Source organism: Rhinolophus sinicus, linkage group LG05 (assembly GCF_036562045.2).
Source record: "Rhinolophus sinicus isolate RSC01 linkage group LG05, ASM3656204v1, whole genome shotgun sequence".
Classification (NCBI taxonomy): Eukaryota; Metazoa; Chordata; class Mammalia; order Chiroptera; family Rhinolophidae; genus Rhinolophus; species Rhinolophus sinicus.
Window position 1 is genome coordinate 73,211,610 of NC_133755.1, and position 17,245 is coordinate 73,228,854.

The 17,245-nt window shown below is 48.0% G+C and overlaps 1 protein-coding gene across 2 annotated transcripts in view; it reads left to right on the top strand.

Annotated features, from left to right (window-relative positions):
* UXS1 (UDP-glucuronate decarboxylase 1) overlaps positions 1-17,245 on the top strand; it is a 100,587-nt gene that overhangs the window by 8,145 nt on the left and 75,197 nt on the right. For both annotated transcript variants that reach the window (XM_019714001.2, XM_019714002.2), the window contains exon 2: positions 17,003-17,030. In XM_019714001.2, the coding sequence (XP_019569560.1) occupies positions 17,003-17,030 (28 nt within the window). The remainder of the gene's footprint in view (positions 1-17,002; positions 17,031-17,245) is intronic.

The following is a 17,245-nucleotide window of genomic DNA, read 5'->3' on the forward strand; positions in this document are numbered from 1 at the left end:
AGGCAGGCAGTTGTCGGGCGGGCTTCTCCCTGAAGTGCAGTTTGCATGAGGCCCCGTGTAGTAATGGCTGCTAGGCTCTATTTTTGTTGTTGAATTAAAATAAGACCGAGTTGTATTAAATTGTATTATATTATATTATTATTATATATTATGTTATATTATAGATCTGGTCTTATTAAAATAAGACCGGGTCTTATATTAATTTTTGCTCCAAAAGATGTATTAGAGCTGATGGTCTGGTTAGGTCTTATTTGATGTCATTAGTGTTTTGAGAATAGAACCAGATTTTAGAACCTGGGAATTATCAACACCTTTCCCATTTCCCCGTGTAGTTCTAAGACACTGGTCAAGGTATTCACTGAACAGAGACCAGGGACTGAAGGAATGGGGAAGCCCTCGGGCCAGGAGTCGGCCAGTGGAGGGAAAGGCTGAGGTAACCGTGCAAGGAGCAGGTCCTGCAGGTCCTTACAGGGAGAACTTCAAGTCTGACCCCACGGGGACTTTACTGAATGAGATGAGTAAACCTTTGATGAGAATTCATGCAGCATGAGAAGGTAGAGATTTGGGTGAACGTGCCCCAAGGATTCAAACTTTAGGGAAGGGCCCAATATGATCAGTTCTACATTTGGGGCAGCCTGGCTAGTGTGAATACTACACTCTGCTCTGTGTGTTTCCCTGCCCTCAGGAGATATGCTGGCGGATTGTCGCCCGGGGATGTGGCACCACTGTGTAGGCCAAGAAATCGAGTGCGTCTGTTGTGAAGTTGAAGAGCTTTCGTGAATAGATGTTGAATGGGCAAGGCCGGTTGCCAGCTTCTCATGTGTGTGGAACCCACACTAATTCTACTTCAAGTTTTTTTCTTGCTTTATGTTCTACAAATGTGCTGGGTCTTAGGAGCTCCCAGAGGATAAAGGTGGGGAAGAATGCTTCAGAATTGGCTGTTTTCTGAACAGGGTGGTTTCACTTGCCCTCATTCAACTCATCCTGTAACTGGGGATACGTCCTCTAACCTTGCCATTTCATTTTTTCACTTATAAACTAAAAATACAGTGTTCTCATACCTTGTAGGTAATAATACTTTTTTTTTTAAATACTATGAGGATTTGAAAGAATTTCTTTAAAGAGATGACAGCTTCAATTGATAATCCACCTGGAGAAACAGATGTTTGCAGGCCTGGTTGTCAGAAAGTAACCTGTGACGGAGGGATCGTTCTCGGGCAGGCAGGGCAGTGGCAGCCGGCTGCGGGTGCCCCTCAGCGGGCAGGCCGAGTCCTCCTTGTCATCTTCATTTAAAGGGTGAGGAGTGAATTCCAAGTTAATCTATCAGTTTCTTTGATTTGTTTTGGTTCAGCTTTTTATTACTCTAACCAAAGTAAATAAGTGAAATAAAGCAACAGCAGAAAACACTCGAATCCCTTCATAGCCATCTTTTTCAGGAGTCTGAATGTCCTAGACAATGAAAACCATTTTGTGAGGGTGGTGAGATTTGCGGATTTTTTTCTTAGTATCTGTGAACATTTGAACATATTTATAGTATTTTCAGAAACTGCAAACAAAACATGCTGGTTATAAGTTGGAATTCAGTAGACATAACGTAGGTGACCTGGCTTTCATTGACTTTCTGATTTTTAAAGATGTGAGCAGACAGCTGCACTGTATCAGCAGAAGACTGAAGGTGGCAGAAGGCTCAGTTGTAATCAAGTGAAAGAATCACATCAGTCCAGGGCCAGTGGCAGTTCCTGTGGAAGTGGGCCTTAGCTGAGAGAGGCGAGCGTCCTTGTAAGCAGTGGTTCTTAGCAAACCGTGTGTGCAGCCAGGTCCCGATCCTAGTTCTTTCCTTCCTCTTCGTTTCTTTTGAAGTTTTATTGAATTTAATGCTAATCCCCTGCCCCCCTCCCTCCCAGTGCATCTTAGTTAATTCAAAGGCAGAATTTCTATACTAGTTTCTCCAAACAAGGAAAACCTCCCCACAACCCAACACCAGGCTTTTCTGGGTCCCCTTTGGGTTTCACTTTGCCCATGTCCCCTCCCCTGGCCGCCTCTCCCCCCAACCACATGCGGTGCGGAAATGTAGCAGCAGAAGGAGTGACCTACTTTGATAACTCTAGTCTTGCAATGAGGCATGAGGAGGGAGATGCTCTCTCCATTGTATAGGTGGGGAAACTGAGGCACAGAGTGCTACGGACCTGCCCCAGCTCTTACTCTGGCTACCGTGATTCAGTCGCAGCATGGGGGGACCTGAGTAACCCTGAAGATGCACCTAACCCCCTTCCTTGGCTGGGGGAGGCTTTTAATGAAATGTCCTGAGACAAATGTTATACACTGAGGCAGCCCTGATGGGGTGCTTCCCAGGTGGATGGGGCAAGAGGAATTTTGGCGGTCCCCATCCCAAGGTATTCCCCTTGTCTTATTGCTGTGGTCGAGCTGCCTCTGGGTTTCCTGTTTGCCCTGCAGTGGGAGCCCACTCCCCCTTCTTTACAGCTCTGAGGTGGCTAATGGGGAGACAGTGTGGTGGGCCCTGCTTGTCTGCCTTGCACACCACAGCCGGTTTCAGTGCCCTGTCTAGACCAGGATACTGCTTCTGTAGGGCCCTCGGGCCCACCAGGTGCTAGTGTCTCCCACCTGCACTGGTCACACACACCTCCTTACCTGCCTGGCTTACCTTGCTCACTGGCCAGGTCTCACCCTGCTGTACCCACCCCCACAACTCCCACAGCTGACAACCCAGGTCCCCCAGACGCCTCCAAGGCACCTGCCCACCCACTGTCACCTTTCCCCCTCGCACACTCCCACCTTCTCCTTCTCACAGCCCACCTCACCTGTAACCCACTTCCCACTTTCCCCCCTCTCTACTTACTACCCCCTCCCCACCCTCTCCTTTCCTCTCACACCCTCCCAGCAGGAACCTCCTCTTCCACCTGCTCCCTACCCTTCTCTCCTGCTTCCCCACCTGCTCCGCCTCCTGCCCTCACTCACTCTCCCATTCTCACACACACAGCCCCACTCTCCACCCACCCCCGCCCCTGCTTCCTCACTTCCTTCCCTTACATACTGCTCCTGGGCACTTCCCTTCACACTCATCCCGGACACACCCCCTGTCCTCACACTCTCTTTGCCTCTGCCATCCCCGGATAAAGCTGTGGGTGAAGACTGGCTTGCTCCACGTGGCACCTACAGACACGCCATTGCTGTGTGGCCACGCCACTGGGAGGAAGTCAGCCCAGAGCGCCCAGCGCCCCGGTCACTTGCGGTGTGGCATGCCGTGGAGTGTCCCTCAGTCTAGGTGGGCACACCTTCCATGCCAGCGGGCACTGCGGTTTGGAGATGCCCCCCGCCCCCATCGCTCCCTCTCCACCTTTCTCTCTCTGGCCCTTTAAACATGAAATGAAAAGGCAGACCTAAAACCATTAAGATTTTTAAAGCTCTCATTTAAAAATTACAAAACAATTGGAAATAGGAAAGTAATGTGCAAAGTGTGGAAAAACTAGAGAGTGAAGTAAAAGAAATTAAAAATCATGATCCTCATAATTTTGGCATAAAGTGCCTCCCCATTTATAGTGACGTCTCTTCATTTAGTAAGATCTTTTTGGCCCTCAGTCATGTGCTATAATTTCTTTCAAGTACGTTTTATACAGTTTTTGTGAAGTCCATTTCTATCAAGTTTCTCTTTAGCATTCTATTTTTTTGTCTTCCTTTTTTAATTAAATTTTTTTCAATTACAGTTGATATTCAATATTACATTAGGTTGAGGTGTACAGCATAGTTGTTACACATTTATGTAATTTACGAAGTGATCTCCCTGATGGTCTAGTACCCACCTGACACCATACATATTTATTACAGCATTACGTTGACTAGGTTCCCTATGCTGTATTTTACATCCCTTTAGCATTCTAAATAAAGATCCAACAGGAAATATTAACAAAACAATTTTTCAACAGCAACCTGCAAAATTAATCCCAAAGCTGTATTCCATTAAAAATTTTTTTCCTTTGCCTTCTGCACAAATCCTTATATGTACACATTTTTTCCCATCTTGTTTTTAATCATAATGTTCTACTTTCTAAAAAAAAAGTTAATATAACTTTGCATGTTGTGTTCTATCTTTGCATTCTGGGTTTGGTTACATGATAGCTCCCTCCTCCATGTAGAAATTGTGGTGAGGAGCCTTTTTCTTCCTAGCTAGGTTTTTTCTTTTTCAAACTCCCCCGCCCCCCGCCCCCCCCCACACACACACCCACCTTTCCTTTGCCTTAGGCATTCTAAAAATAGATTCATCCACCATTATTCTCAAACTGACTAGGTCCGGTTCATTGAAAGTAGTTGGAAGGGAAGTGTTTGCAAGTCAGCAGTTTCCAGCAGATTCATCATCACCTGGGCAGCAAATGTTTATTGACCCCGGGCTTCTCCTAACTTCTGTTTCCACTGGGGTCAGTGTCTGTGCAAAGTGAGGTCTGAGATGTGATGGTGAAGCCCACACCTTCATCACTCTTCCAGGCAGCAGACCTCCCTGGCTGATGCTAGGAGGGGCTGGGACCAGTTTTTCCTTTTTGTTGCTCTTTTTCTTTAATGGATGTGTTCCCTCTTTCCTTCAGGAAACTGAGGAGATGCATACATTGGTAGCTTCAGGGAAAGTCTATTTCACTTTGTGTTCTTGGACAGGTAATATTCCCACATTTCCTTAGGTCCAGTCTCCATCTGTTTAAGTGGCACAAAGCAAAAGAAATAATGTGGCAACTTTTTCTACTGTATCACACAGACAGCTGTTGGTATTTGTGAAGTTGCAGGGGAGGAGAGAAGGGGAGGAAGGAGATTTCTCCTCTTGTCAGTTTGTATTTGTCTCTAGTCGTGAAGATTGGAAGTGCATCTTTGCTTTCTGGAGCTCAGGAATTTTTCTTTCTATCTCTATCCACGTCTCCAAATTTTATGCTGTTGTTTATTATTTCAGATTAAGGAACTTTTGAATGTTTCCTTATTAAATAGTAATACTGTGCAGCAGAATCCTGAGAATAAGATTGAGTGAAAACTGTTTACAAATTTATTGGTGTCCTACAATGAGGAGGCAGGTGTGATTTTTCTCAGACAGGGATCTGAGGACCAAACATGTCAATTCCCGCTGTAAGACGCAGTCACATAATTGTCATTTGCATAAGGGTAGCTTTCTTTCCGTAGGATTGTTGCATCCGAGGACTAAGTTGAGTTGAAAAACCTGGAAACCAAGGTATTTGGTGGTTAAGGGTAGTTTGCAGTTTGGATAATAAGGTGCAAGATTTTATATCTCTTTTGGGGGCTTGATTGTAATTCGTAATTTTAACATCCAAACAGCGTGGAAGCATTTGGAAGATCCACCTCCGTTCTCTCCCCCTTCCAGTTACACAGTTTTCCTTCCCATTGGTCACAGGTGGATGAATCATCTAGTTTCCTTTGCATTATGTGTTTATAGAGTATGTTTAGGTTCTTTTACAATGTAAGTGGTTTTATACCATTGATTGTTCCGTGCTGTGTTTCTTTGTTGTTTTTTGCTTAATATGGAGACAGTCTCTGAATGCACACACCTGCCTTGTGCATCTAACTGGGCACGAAGAGCTGAGACCTTAGGGTGTCCTCATCTCAGTGAAGGGTAGGCTTTGCCTGGGTGAGGACTTCCAGTGGCAGTTCTTCTCCTTCAAACTGTTGATCTTACAGCTTTTATGAATGAGTTAAACCCCTTAAGGATATACCTCAATATTTAGAATTTTAAAGCTTTGCCTTAAAGACTGTCTTGGGCTGCCAAGTTCGGTGGTGTGGAAGTTTCATTGTAGATTTCATGCACTGCAGTGTGTAGCTTGCCGAATACATACAGGATAAATGGGACAGGGACCCTGCCGTGGTGTGGAGGCAGAGACAGAAGCAGGTGGAGGGAGGCTCTGCAGTGGTACTGAGGAAGGGTCAGAGAGGCCATCTGAAGGGCGGCAGAGCCCAGGCAGGCGACAGAACAGAGGCAGCAGACTGGGAGAGACGGAGGGGAGGGGCCTCTGGGAAGAGTCTGGCCAGGGTTTGAAGTTGGAGCAAGGGAGGTGCACTCAGACATGGGGCGGGGTTCAGCATTGGGAGGAGGGGAACAGCCTGGTGGGTCATGGGAGATGAGGCTGGAGGGGCAGTGGAACGCGTCCCTCCCTCGGGAGTCCTGCCCGGGAACATGTGCTGGGAGCCCCGAGGTTGGCCTGCCTTTGGACAGGGCACTCCTCGTGGGCGGAGCTCTGGGCACCCGAGGAGGAGAGTCGGACACCCTGATGATGCCCGGGCTTTGCTGTGCAGGGCACATGTCACACGGAGTCCCTGCTCCTAAGTGGGCCCAGTTGGGCTCCAGGGACCCAGCGCTGGGCAAGCTTTATCCCAGTGCCACCATGTTTTCCGTTAGCGATGGGACCATTTATGATCAGGTGCTGGTTGTTGCATAATCCAGAAGCACAAATAGGACATAAGCCCCAAAGCATTCGTGGGTTAGGAAGGCTGGGGAGGGCTGGGTGTGCTCGGAATTGTGCTGCCTGCAGGTAAGGGGAGTGGGGGCCGGTGGGGTGGGGGTGGGGCTGGGTGAGGGCCCGCGGAGGGCATCCTGTGGGGCTGGCAGTTAGGTGGGGGAGGGTATGCCCCACGGAACCCCTGTAAGTATATATGACAGTTCCAGGACACGCATACACACACACACACACACACACACACACACACACACACTTTTTACCTCATCCTTTTAAATGTTCTGCCTTTGTTTCATAATGAACATAATAGAGTGGTGTGCATACATCTCGTATGTGTAAGATTTGTTTGATAATTGGAGTGGACAGTCAAAGTCGTTTGGAGAACTTGGAAATCTTGATCAGGAAGATGACAAGGAGAACAGCTTTAAGGACAAATCATCTGGTGAGAAGGGAGAAGTGGAGAGGGCAGAAACGGGAGGACAGCAATGGAAGGATAGCAAAGATGTGGTCGTCGGGTCATGCAGTGGCCAGAGCCTGGATGTGAGGCTGCCACAGAGATGGAGGGGGACACGAGCTGAAGGGACACATTGAAGGAGAATCCTAAGGTCTGCCAGCTGCTTGGGAAGGAAGGGAGGGCAGCGCAGAGGAAAAGGAGCATCTAGAATTGTGCCTGCAGTACAGGGAGTGTCTGGGAGAGCGTATTTTAACATTGCATTAAACTCCCATTACCTTAGGAGGATTGGAGCCTGGGAGAAGAACAAAGGTAGGCTGTGTACTCTAGAGGGTCTCAGCTGGCAGCGGAAGCGGCGTCACCTGGAGCATTTGTTAAAACCCAGTGGCTGGCCCCATCCCCGAGGTTCTGACTCGGGGCCCTGGCCTGAGAATCTGCATTTCCTACAAGTTGTCAGTTGCTGCTGCCACTCCTCCAGGACCAACTCTGTGTCGCTGTGGTCTGAACATCCACTCACAGAGAGTTCCTGAGGAAGGGAGTTCATCTTATCCAGGCTTTTAAGACAGGGGAGGATTTCCTGGAGATGGGAGTTGAGTAAATGGGTTTGGATTTCGGGCTTTTCCAGCTCACCAGTTTGGGGAATTTTAATAGGTCCCCTATCCTTTGCAAGCCTCAATAGTGCCCTACCTGGACTAGACAGAGCCAAACCAGGGTCCTCTGCAGACATCACAAATGCATTTCAAACTTCCTTCCTGCAAGTTGTAGAAATTAAAATAAGTATAGAAAGGTCTTACCTCATGTATCCAGACTTTCGTCTATGAATAAGTATACTTACGTGTAGTTTTAAACACGCATATAGTTTTAAAAAGCATAAATTCTATTACATGTGTTCTCTAAGTTTCCCTTCTCACGTAATATTGACAGTTTTACATGTAAAGACTTTTAAAAGGGACCAGATGTCATCAAAAGCCCACGATTGGTTTCAGTTTTACCCATTTTGTTAAAAAGGGAACTTCTTGGGGCAAAAATCTTTCCCACGGGAATGCTGAGGTGATTTTCTTAGTTATGCCCACAGGCAGGAATGAATCACTTCAAAATGTTTTACAGCCGGAGTTTGGGACCTGCCACCTGGGCTGCAGGGGACTGCTGGGCAGGGAGGCGAAAGGGCTGCTTGCTCTCCTCCCTACTTCTGGGGCTGCCCCTGGAGTCCGGCCTCGGCAGGGCCTGGGGAGGGCTAGTGGCGCAGGGAGGTCCAAGGAGCAGGTGCTCGTGAAGCACCCCAGTTACTGGAGCCTGTGTGGGCACCCTTAGCACCTTTTCATCTGGGACAGTTTTCTTCCTGTATCACCGTTTAGGACAAACACAGACCTGGCTGCTGGGCAGGGTTCAGGGTTTTGGCGGGGCTTCTCCAGGTGGGAGGAGGTGAGGAGCCCCTGCAGTGGCAGCTGCTCTGGTGGGTTTTGCTGCCTGCCCTTTTGGCACCTCATTCTCGTAGTGGGAACTGCACACTGGCAGCTCCCTCCCTCTGCACATCTCCCTTCTTATGTGAAGAATTAAACTCAGAATAATACCTTCTAATGTGAACTTTCTGATCCATTTAAACAACTCTTACAGTGCTTTCTTATTACAAGAATAATACGTATTTTTACCTGCTTTGAAAAACGTTTCAGTTGCATTACCTCAGCATTTATCCAGGTGAGTCAAATATTTGCTCTGTTCCAGCGATAGAATTGTGGGTGTTCATGGGAGCTGTGCAGGGGTGCCTCTAGGCCTCTTGAATGTTTTGTTCAGGTGGAGGCAGGCGGCAGGGGTAGGATTTTGCAGGATGTCAGCCTTGACACGCTCTTTTCCCAGGCACGAGTCTGCGTACAGCTGTGTCCTGAGGGAGGAGGTGCCCCTGCACTTGGAAGGCACGGGGGAGGGGGCCTCGCACGGTGGCCTGGGTAGATTGGAGGGGTGTCCCAGGAACATGTGAACATCAGGAGACTGAAGGAGTGGGGACACACCTGACAGTGTTCTGGTTCTGGTTCAGTTTTGCTGCTTAACTGCTTCAGAACTTGGTATAAAACAGCAACTATTTTATGACACTTACGGATTCTGTGAGTCAGGAATTTGAAATGGGGATGGCTGTTCTGTTTGGTGATGTCTGGCACTTCAGTTGGGATGACTCTACTTGGCCTCACTTGTTGAACCCCGATGTCTGGGGCCCACCCCCGAGTTTCTGATTGGGAGCCCTGGCATGGCCTTGGAATCTGCATGTCCCAGATGTTCCCAGGTGCTGCCGTCCTGCTGCGGGGACAACTGTGTAGCTGTGGTCTGAACAGCCGTTTGTGTCCTCCACCTACAGAGGGTCCTTGAGGAAGGGAGTTTCAGGTGGGGCTAGAGGCTCCACTCCAGGTGGCTTCTCTGAGGACAGGCTGGGCGAGGACTGGCTGTTACAGGGACCTGTCCAGTCTCCAGGTGGTCAGACTTCTTCCACAGTGGCCCAGGCTCGTGAGCCAGTGTCCCAGCACACGATGCGCATGTGCACAGTTATGACCAGCTCCAGTCACATAGTGTCACTCCCGCTCTCCCCTGTGGTGGAAACAGTCACAAGTCCTCTAGATTCAAGGGGAGGACACAGACACCCCATATACTGACCCCACTGCCTCATGGGAGGCATGGCCAAGGATTTGGGGACAGGTTTTGAAAAGTGCCACCATGGAGGGTCTCCCTTTGTGTAAAAACCACAGTAAGACTACAGTCTTGCAGTGAGCACTTGGCAGACAAACTGAGTCATAGTTTAGATGAGGCGTTTTGTTGCAGTTAACACACTCAGAAAATCTTGAGAGGAACAATAAACAGTCACAGCAGAACGCGAGCAGCCGTGTCACACTTTCCTAGCATGACCGGGACTTGCAAGGTGCCTTGTGTTTGTACAGGCTTTCTGTTTTGAACACTTCTCTAAATGAAAGTGTTCTTGACCTGAGCAAGTGGAAGTTGGAATTGCTGTTCACGCTCCTGAAATGGGGAGCCTCTTCAATGTTAAACAGGCTTTGTCGCACCCCTGTAAGGATTTCATGAGGCTCATGTGATTCAGTTTGAGTTTGAGCGCATGTCACACACTGAGGGGAGGGGATTAGCTTAGACAACAAGTTTGGAAAAAAACAAGGTGCCTATTTTTCCATGGAAATGGGGGTGACTGGAGCCCTGGACAGGTCACACAGGCCTTGGAATGAGGTCTCACACTTGACAGGTGTTGGCACAGGTGTGGGTGGCTACTAGTCGTGTGGCCCTGAGCAAGTCACATGGTATTCCTCCTGGCTCCGGTCTTTGGCTGTGAAATGGAGGTAAGAACGTGACCGAGTGATTAGAAACAGCAAGGGTGAAGAGCCCACGTGGCGAGACTGGCTTTGCTGCACGTCCTAGACGCATGCCTTGGCCTCTGCCCAGCGGGGTGCAGCAGTCACTGCCACGCTTTAGTGAACCTTCGCATGCTGACCTCAGGGATCCCCTGCCTGCACCTGTCGCGCCTCTGGCTAGCGCGGGCCTTCCCAGCTCCAGGCCTCTGTCCCTGCTCACCGGGCAGACATCTTTGGGCTGGGCTGCATCACCCGAGGACAACTTGGATCCAGCGTAGGCTCCTCCCAGTCATTATCCCCTCCCCCAGCTGTCTTCTGTCCTGTGTTCTTATCTCGTGACATCAGCTGTCACCAACCCATCCTGAAGGCTCTCCTCACCCTCATACACCACCCATCCCCAAGACCTGCCTGCTCTGTCCTGCATTCTTTCTCCCTTGCACAGCTGGCCCTGCTTCCTGTTAATGCTAAATAAAACACAGGCCACCCGCCCATTATCACACTCCCAATGCTTGTTGGTGGCCTATCAACCAGAGCCCAGCTGTCTTGGAATGCTACAAAAGGTAAAACAGTGGTGCCCATATTTGGTTCATTAACAGAATCCCCTGGGGAGCTTGTTAAGCAAACCTTCAAGGCCCGACTTGACCCTGCAGCCTCATGGTCCCCTCCCCAGCACCCCTCCCCTTCCAAGGGCATTTCCTTCAGAGCCTGGTAGACGTCCCTTCCCATCTTCATAGTTCGGTGACTGGCCTCCCGCACGCTGCCCCCCAGGAGGAGGTTCATGCAGCCGTGACTTCTCTGACGCGTGTCCTATAGAGGTGGCTGGCTGGTGGCTTCTTTCCCCTCCAGGACGAGGGTATTGAGCCTGCTCATTCTGGTGTCTCTCAGAGCAGGGAGTTGGCAACCTGGCCCGTGGCCAAATCCAGCCCACCTTCCAGCTAAGCACACCGGAACAATCTGAGTAGTTGGGGGGGAGGGAGGGAATCAAAAGAAGAATGCTACTTCCTAACAGGAAACTGGAGTTTCAATGTTCTTAAACAAAGTTGTGTGGGAGCACCGCCAAGCCTGTAGGAATTATCTGTGGCTGTTGGCCCCACCATGCAGGAGTCGAGTGGTTGTTTCAGACGTCATGTCATGTAGCTCGCAAAGCCCGGAATATTTGTGATCTGTTCCTTTACAGAACAAGTTTGGTGACTCCTGGCTTAGAGCAGGGATTCCTAATCATTTGGGTACGCTTTTCATTCATTCTTACACTAAATACCGTGTTTCCCAAAAAATAAGACCTAACCAGAAAATAAGCCCTAGCATGATCTTTCAGGACGACTTCCCCTGAACATAAGCCCTAATGCGTCTTTTGGAGCAAGCTTTAATATAAAACCTGGTCTTATTTTCGGGGAAACACGGTATTTAGTGAGCACACATGACATGGGTAGCAGTGGCGTAGATAACAGCAGTGAACACCCCAGAAAATCTACTATTTGGAGCTAATGTTTTGTTGGAGGGAATCAGACACTAAACATAGATTCACGGATAAATTGTATAGCTATATCAGCTGGTGATAGTTTCTGTGAAGACGAAGAAAGCAGGTTAAGTGTGGGTAGAGAGCCTAGAGTGGTTGGTGGGGGGTGCTCTTACAGATGGATCGGTCAGAAGATCTCTTTGGTAACTTTTGAGCTGAGACCTGGATGAACTGAGAGAGGGAGGCAGATGAAGAGGCATTTGGGAGAAGTGCAAAGGCCCTGAGGCAGGAACAGTCTTGGCAAATCAGAGCAATAACACAGGATAAGAGTGGCTTGAGCCTGGACTATAGGAGTGGAGAGGTGGCAGTGACTGGTCACTGGATCCCTTAGGGTGGAGATTCTCCAGCTTCCCCAGGGGCCAGAGTCACCTGGGGTACTTAAAAGTACTGATGCCTGGGCCCTTGTGCAGAGACTCTGAATCAGGAGATCTGCAGTACAGACCATGTGGGGCCTCGTAGGCTCTGGGAATCCTGGACATGATCAGTTGAGACCAGAAAATGCTGACCCCCCCCCCGCCCCGCCTGACCCTACTCTTGTCATTGTTAGGTCCTGGGGAGCCTTTTCGATGTGAAGGAGGGCACCATGGATTAGGAGCTTTTGCTGCAAGACCTCAGAGGTGGTTTGGCTCCCGGCAGCGGCTCAGTCAATAAATGTTTGCACTTTAAAAAAGAGACCTGCATTTACGCAGGTGACTGCCCTGTTCCCTGTTATGCTTTTGGGTCACACCATTTCTCTCTGTCTGGTCCTGAAGGACGGAGTCTCTGTGGTCTGGGGAGGTTCCCCAGTGTCTTACCCGTGCCCAGTGCTCCACCTTTCCTGCACAAGTGGGGTCAAGCTGACGCCCCTGTAGTCCCAGGGGGACCCCTACAGATTGTCAGCTGGGGCTCACCTCCTTTGGGACCCCTCTTTTCTGGCCCACTTCCCGCGGGGTCCTCCCTGTACCTCAGGCGCACATTGCCACCAGACGCTTACCTGTCTGCATCCGCAGGTACCAACTTCATTGTTTGGACGGCTGGTGGAGGAGCGAGGAAGGATTGTAGGAAACCTTGCAAAAGGAGGCAGGTCCTCCATGGGATTCCTGTGAGGTCCGCACTGTCTCCTATCACTGAGCTGAGGTGGTGAGCCCCAGCACGCTGGCCTGCAGGCGTGCCTTACCTACTGTGGGTACAGAGGTGTGTGCCCACATAGAGAGGCAGGAGAGAGGTTTCCTTAATTCACACTTCTTCCTGTGACAGGATAGACGTGCATGTGCTTTCCAGGGGGACGTGGTGATCAGAGTTCCCAATAAAAACATGCGGACGCATACTGCAGCTGTTTAAAATGTACAGGCAGGAAATGGAAATGGTAGTTTTGTTTGATTATAACAGTGCTTAAAATAGGGTAACAGGAGTCCTCAGGGAGAGTCTGCACGTTCTTGGGGCCAGTGTTCAAAGTGTTCAAAGAGGAATTAGTCCCCACTCTCAAACTAGCGTGCCTCCTAAAATTCTAAGCTTTTGGACTCAGAATTGGTGGGTCTTTGTTTGTATGGGGTCTTGGAATTCTGTGGAGGATATTTTGAAAGCTGTGGATCAGAGTTTTGTGTGACACTTAAGGACTCCTCCCCCAGCCCCACCTCACCCCATCCCCAGACTTCTTAAAACTCATCCATGAATCCTCGGAGATCCACAGATTTCAGAGTGAGAAATTGTGCTGAAAGGATTTATCTCCAGTGATAGCCGCTGATTAATATTTACGAAACCAAGTTAGATTAATACGGACAACAAAAGTGTTGGGTTAGGATTTTAATTGTTTCTTAGTTGGAAAAGGACACTTATTTTTAATCGGACCCTTAAAAGTAACTCAGTTTTTTGCCCGACATGAACATTTCTATGTGATCAATTTTCTTGATCCGGGTTTCCCAGCAGAGCATGAAATCTAGATACAGACATAATGAGAATTGTAAAACTGTGTGCCCCAGTTTGCATACAATTTATATTAAAATTAGAATAATTTAAAATAGCTTGAAAACTGTGAGGAAATTTGGTTTTAAGCCCTTTGTCAATGCTGGTGAAAGATTATCTTTTCTTTATTTGTATTTTTCTTAGTATTGAGTCTTTGCCTTACACGTAGTACATCTAATTTAGTTCAGTTTAGTTCCAGTATTTAGTGCATACAGCTGTTAGTCATCCCCAGCTGACCCTCTGAGACACTATAAGGTGGGTCGCTCGAACGTAAGCAGGTTACAGAATTCTAAAAGCAACATTAATTGTTTAAGCTGCAACATTCCGGGTTAGTCCACACAAAGCCCCAGGACCGGGTCCTAATGGTGGGATGTGGCGTGTGTCCCCCCTGAGAGTCTGTGGCAAGGCCGGGCTTCTCCAGCCTGTCTGCTGGGTTCTGAGTCCTCGTCACTCTCCAAAGCAAGGCAGGCGGAGCGTTTCAGAATTTAAAAGGAAGCCGTACCACTTGATGTAACATTTTAAAGATTAGTTGGTAATAACATTTCTGAAGATAAAAAGGACTAAGCAAGGGATACATGGAGGAAAGTGAAAACATTCCTTGATCTCCATTCACCTGATTTTGGTGCCGGGCTCTCCTGTGCTCGTGTTGCAAATGCTAATAAGGAAACACTCGATCCTATAGGGAGCCCAGCTATAAACCACCAGGTAAAGGGAAGTGTGTTAGGGGGCCTGTGGCAACACACCCGCCACTGTGTCCCCTGGAGCAGGGAGGCAGGTTGAGTGCTCACTCAGGTGAGGTGAGTGCATTTCTGGCCCAGGAGACCACCTGCAGACAGAGCTAAAGGGATAGGGTGGCCAGTGGTTTAGGGAGGGTGGAGAGGCCCGTGGAGGGGGCTGCTGTGAAAGTGCAATTGGTCAGGAGGAGAAGGGGCTCCTGAAGCTCTGGGGTCCACCAGCAAGAGCGGGCTGCCGGGAAAAGAATGCATTTCCAGGTGTAGGTGGCCAACCGAGGAGGCCTGAGCCACAGAAATAGATTGCGGCATTGTCTGCTTATATCCATTATTATCTGTTCATAAAGGGTGGTGAACTATGGCTCGTGGCTTCATTCTGGGGCAGACCCCAGGGCCCCATCTGCTTCCCAAGGGAGAGATGCTTAACCAGGTCCAGTGGGATGGGGAGGAGGACTCAGGAGACCCTGGTGTCTTCATTTCCAAGGAGAGGAGGCAGAAGGGGAGGGGAGGCAGCCTTCAGTGCTCTGAAGTGGTTTAAGTGATGATAGAAGGATCGAGAAGTGTCTCTGAAATAGACATTTTAAACGAACTCAAGAAAACATTAAAAAGGAAAAAACTGAATAACTGCTAACCACGGAGTGATTTGAAAAGGTTGTCAAAAGGCACTCACCTCTCAGAAGGCAGCTTACAGAATAGATAATTCCTCTCGTGCACCATTCACCGTTCCAAGCACGGAAAGAGAGGGACGACGGAAAGAGAGGGACCGCCTCCTGGCACATTTTGACAAGCAGCAAAATCCTAAAGGCAAAATGAGACAGTGTGTTTATTTGCGATACATAGTACAGTCCCCACTGGGTTTGGCAGCTCCTGGCTGGTCACTGATCTTTGGGGCGTGGTTTTCGTGTGTGAGCTGAGCAGTGACCCACTTGTTCACAAGTTGTCTAGGAAAAGACGGAGAACAGGAGTTGAGCAAAGGGTTTTAAAGTTTTCCCCTCCTTTTTAAAAAGCAAGTTAAGCACATAAATACAAGGAAAAATAAACAATTACATCACCATTTTAAGCTGTGTTTTGGCTTCCTTACAGTCTTTTTTCTTTCTATGTATTTTTTAGTAGCAGAAGTCATACTGCATATATATATTTTTTTTGTCGGAACTTGTCATAACTACATTCTTGTGCTACAGCAGAGTTTCCTACTCATATTTCATGGCTTTCTTATTTCATTGAATGACTATATTGTAATTTACATAGCAGCTCCCAAATTGTCAGATATGTTGGTTTATTTGGTTGCCTACAAATAAGGCCATGATTTCTGAAGGCAGCTTTCTTGTAGATATGTTTATTTCCTGAGGATACTACTCAAAAGAAGATCACATGGTTCTAAGGTGTAAACATTCTTTGTTTTTCTCCTAAGAAATGAATATGGTACAGCTTTATTTTAATTTCTCCCACTTTTTGCTCACTTGCCACTTTTATCCAGTTATTTTATTGCTCTCTTTTCTATCATAGTTTCCTCCCCTGTTTGAAGAAGGATATGCTTTTATGGAATCAACATGTCCCTTTGTAACAGTGGGAATTTGCTGCCGAGGGCATGATTTTGGACACTGAGTCCTATTCAGTAAACATTAATTAAAGCCCTGCTGTGTACCAGAGGATGGTGATGAGAAGACGCCCAGAAGTAGCTCTAACCTCGAGGCCTTCCCAGGTTCACAAACTCAGCAGCCCAGGATGGGGAGCATGTCTGGAAATTTACTCTCCTTTCCCAAGCACCCTGAAGCACCGAGCACCTGGCCCATGGGAGTTCAGCATTTGGGGAGTGGCCACATAAGGGCTGAATAGGAATGTATACAAAACGATAGGATCATTCATGGCAAAGGTTTCCTTATGCAGCAATCCTTGGTTGCTCCTCGTTCAGTACTGTGTTTTTAGAGTCACCCGTGGTAAAGGCTCACCGTTGTTGCTGGGCTGATTTATACACATTTATTGAACTCCAGCCAGCTGTACAAGTGACTCCCTGCCCTCCAGGTATCTGTCGTTAAGGAGGCAGACCAGCAACATGACACTGTACTCTCAGGGAGATGCAATGAGTGCTGAGAAAGGGTGGATGGCTTTCCAGATGAAGTTATGCCACAGCGTCAGGCCATTATGGACCTTCTCTGGGTTTTAGTTTTATCCACACTTAAAGGAAGAGGTTGGATCAACCTCTGGGATCTCTTTCAGGCATGTAGGTTATTGATGCTTGTGACTGGCTCTTCCTCAGACAAAGGTTGGGGACATACTGTTTTTCAAAACACATGCACAGTTGAACTCCAAACCTCAAGAGATACTCCAGAATTAAAGGGGTGTATGGGTCATGTTTTCACTTACTGTTTAGTAGGACTTAGTAGTACTTTAAAAGCAGGCATTTTATTGTCTTCGTGAGCTATTACTTGGTTTTCTTGGTGAACTTTAAAACATTGGTGAAAAATTAAAATTGTATTAGTTGAAATCCTTAAAATTCTTAAAAAATTAGTTGAATGCCATGAACTTAGATATTGACTTTTTTCTTCTTCTTCTTTCCCCTCCAGCTGTTTGGGGCAACTTCGTTAATATGAGGTAATTGTTTTTAATAATTTGGATATTGTGGTTGGGTTTTATGGACACATTTCAGTTGTTACATACACACCATTGATGTCATGGGTAATTGAAGAATATTTCTAAATGAAACTGAATATTTTGCTGTTCACACAGCTGGGCTGTGTCTCTGCTCCTGTGACTGTTCTCTAGGAATGCAGCTGGCCCCTGGCCCCAGGGAGCAGACCAAGTGGGTG